The 3781-nt window shown below is 38.8% G+C and overlaps 1 protein-coding gene across 1 annotated transcript in view; it reads left to right on the forward strand.

The window, feature by feature from the left end:
• Positions 1 to 3781, forward strand: part of ARFGEF3 (ARFGEF family member 3) — a 69553-nt gene that overhangs the window by 59206 nt on the left and 6566 nt on the right. Inside the window, exons 28-31 of the mRNA XM_015823728.1 lie at positions 42 to 156; positions 787 to 889; positions 1539 to 1670; positions 2788 to 2918. Coding sequence (XP_015679214.1) covers positions 42 to 156; positions 787 to 889; positions 1539 to 1670; positions 2788 to 2918 — 481 coding nt within the window. The remainder of the gene's footprint in view (positions 1 to 41; positions 157 to 786; positions 890 to 1538; positions 1671 to 2787; positions 2919 to 3781) is intronic.

The following is a 3781-nucleotide window of genomic DNA, read 5'->3' on the forward strand; positions in this document are numbered from 1 at the left end:
GCTTTTTTTTCTTCTAGTAATACTTTTCTTCTTTTTTTAAGATGTTGGCTATGAAAATATGATCAACACAATGCTCAAAGATCTTTTCAAGTTACTTGTAGCTTGTGTGGCGGAAACCACAGAGACCATCTCTAGAGTCGGGTGCTCTTGTATCAGGTAGTACAGATTTTCTTTTAACTGAGAGTGAAGTAAATAAATATTTGTGTTCTTCAAGTACCTAAAAATTCTCTTTGTTTCCTATCCAAACAGAACATTAACACTAAATGAAAGGTCAAGAAAGAATGGAAGTTGTTGTATTGCTCTTCTTATTGTTGTTGTTTGCTTTCATTTTGTGATATGTTTCCCCTGCATAACATCCTGATTGTACGTGGTATCACCAGCTAAATGATTATTATTTCTGTGAGCCTCTCCTGGGTGACATAGACATGAACATTGAATGCAAACAAAGACTCAGTACTTTGATAGCACATAAATTTCTTCACAATTCTCTAACCTAGCTGGCAGTTCAATAAGGACTGTCATCTGATTGTCAAATGAATGAATGGAATCCAATAGTTGTCTTCTAATAACTGAATATTCAACAATTAGTAGGAGAAGGCCACTGCCTTTTGCCTGTTTACACCTTCTTGCAAATACTCTGAAAAGTTGGGGAACTCCCCAAAGAGATTTTAAGGGTGTGAAGAGGGAAGAGGGGAGAAGTTGAAAGAGTACAAGCAGATTCCAGTGGCCATTAGATCATACCAAATGATTATCTGTGTCTTCCACCATCTTGTTCCTTCTCTGCAGATATGTACTTGTGACAGCTGGTCCTGTTTTTACTGAAGAAATGTGGCGTCTAGCATGTTGTGCCTTAGAGGATGCTTTTTCAGCTACTCTTGAACCAGTGAAGGTATAGCCTATATATTATGATGGACCCCCCCCCCCCAAAAAAGCTACTTACGACCCGGTTTCAAAATTCCAACATCAAAAAACACCTTCCCCTGCAGTCATGTGATCACGTTTTAGGTTCTCAGCAACTGGCCAGCATTTACAGCTGATTACAGCACTCTGTGGTCACATTTACAATGGTTTGGCCAGAAACTGGCATTTTGTTATAGTTTCCAGTAAAACTGACCCATAGCAAATAATGGGTTCACTTAATGACCACAGTTACAATTGCCTTAAAAAAGGTTATAAAATTGGGCCAATCTACATGTTGACCTGCCTTACGATGGTCATGATTATGACTATAATTGCCAGGATCAGTGATGGTGGTAAGTCAAGAACTACCTGTTACTTTCCTTTACACTGGACTTTAGTGAACATTAGTTGCATGGCACAGCAAACCATGTTTAGTTTGCGAATCTTGGTTGCACCATCTTACAAAATGTACCAACCCAATATCTATGATGTGAGCCAAAATTAACTGTACTATCAGGTTTATATTGGAAAAATAGAAAGTACAACTAACAATAGTGTAATATGAGAAGACGCTATTCAGCTTTGTATGTTGCTTAAGATATAGTTTACTATACCAATAACATTTTGCCTCTCTGTAGAATCTGTTGGGCTATTTCCACAGTGGCTCTGAAAATCTGAGCAGTGATGCCTGTGAGGTGAAAATGGCAGCTCCTTCCCTCTCCCCTAGTGCCGAAGCTGAATACTGGAGAATAAGAGCGATGGCCCAACAAGTAAACAACTTTGTTCCATACTTAACTGGTCTGTGCACTGATGCATTCTTAAGACGGCTTAATACTTCCGATAAAATCAATGCTTAGGTTTGACTAGATTATTTGGGAATTTATTTGGAGCATTTTAATCATGCTCTTGAGTTTATTTTATGTTATCCGGTCTATAAAGATGGGGGTTTTATGTTGGTAACATAACTGACTTCAGTTATCTAATGTTAATTACTCTGACATATATCTATACGATTTTATTTATCTGTTTATGTTTAAAGTTTGTGTATTGCCCTTCCGATTCAAGGGAATGATCCCTGGACATTGATGCCCTCACCGAGTTGAATTAAGTTTAAGTAGGCAAGATCAAGAAACCTTATGAAAAATGTAATTCATTGAGTGTTGAGGGTAGAAATATCAGGTATTCGACTGGGCAGATTTTGCCCATTGAACAACTCCATTTGCAATGCAGATTGAAAAGGATCTGCCTTGAGACCCTTGATCCAACAGATTGTTTGGGGAATGTTCTGCACAAAGGTAGTTCCTCTAGTCTTGCTGAGGTCCTCTACCTGAGATGAATTAAGTAAATAGTCCAAGTGTCATGGTTCCAATAGATGAAACCAATTAAAAGAACTTCAAGGTAAAGATTTCTTCCTTAAAGAGCATTTTATTCAGGAAACAAAGTATCGGCACTTACATAGTTGAACCCAAAACTAAAGTTCCCTCCCCCCCATACAATGTAACAAGTTGCAATTCCCACCCCAGAAAGGCTGTCGTTAAATCACATTCACCAATTAATCTAAAACGGGGGCTCTCCTCCCCACTTCACAGCCCGGCCAAAACTTTATCTAGAATTGACCTTGAAGCTCACCCAGCTGCAATTGTTTAGGCTAACTTAAAATGCTCAAGCATTCCCCCCTTTTACATCTGAGAATCCCAAGCAACAGAAAAAGCACAAGTGAAGCAGAAGGTAAAATGGCTGCAATTTCTTAATTGTCACAGCGTTGACCCCAAGACTTAGATTGTCTCATTTTAATTCCAAATTGCTTGCTCTGGTGCTGAGTTGCCTCTAGTTCCTGAATAACAATAAGGTAACAGCACATTGGTATGATTTTTTTTTCCCCCACAGGTGTTCATGTTGGATACCCAGTGCTCCCCAAAGACACCCAATAACAAGGAAGGGTTTGAGCATGCTCAGTCTTGTGTGCTTATTATTGAGCTGCCTCCTGATAAGAAGTCCAATGGCCATTCGCAAAAAAGGTAAGAAACAGATTTCTAAGATTAAACAACAAGCAAAATGAGGCAGAGGAAAGGCACTTTATACTCATATTAATATTTGGATAGTTTAGTGCAGGGGTCTTCAACCTTGGCCCTTTTATGACTTGTGGACTTCAACTCCCAGAATTCCTCAGCCAGCGGGCCTGGCTGAGGAATTCTGGGAGTTGAAGTCCACAAGTCATAAAAAGGCCAAGTTTGAAGACCCCTGGTTAAGTGTCTTACAGTGGAAAATAAAAAGTAGTTGGAATGTGTAATTCAGTAGATCAGATGTTTCCAACCTCTGCTCTACAATGACTCCCTTTAAATAATAAATAAATATTGGTAAAAAGAATGAATGGGGATGAAAAAGAAATATAAATATTTTGTCTTTAAATTTTACTCTGTACACCTTGGGATGTTCAAGCTTTGCAATAGAATAAGGAACATAGACTGCAGCAAACGTTGATAGTGCAAGATTTAAAAACTGGCGACTCTCTTTCCGAGTTGCTTATGACCCCTTCCCCCACCAAGCAGTGGTGACTTGCAGTTTGAGAAGTCCAGCGTTACATATGGTCTTGCCTCAGAATAAGAGTGTGGTGGTGAACTTCATAAAATATCCTTGGCACCATTAGTGCATGCTTAAGATGCAAACCCTCACAGCAAACCACAGATTTGCACCTCTAACACTGAGTTAGCCAAAGTATGTGAGAGGGAAGGGGGAATATATGTACAGTATGATGAAAAACTTTTTTTTTAGAAGATATTGCAGAAAGCCGACAGCCCTTAAACTCAGATTTCTGGATTAATTGTGAGCATTTGTACAAACTATGAATTCATTGTAGGAATGAATAAATAACATTCATGCC

The sequence above is a fragment of the Protobothrops mucrosquamatus genome, unplaced genomic scaffold (assembly GCF_001527695.2).
Source record: "Protobothrops mucrosquamatus isolate PMUCROS unplaced genomic scaffold, P.Mucros_1.0 scaffold1969, whole genome shotgun sequence".
Taxonomy (NCBI): domain Eukaryota; kingdom Metazoa; phylum Chordata; class Lepidosauria; order Squamata; family Viperidae; genus Protobothrops; species Protobothrops mucrosquamatus.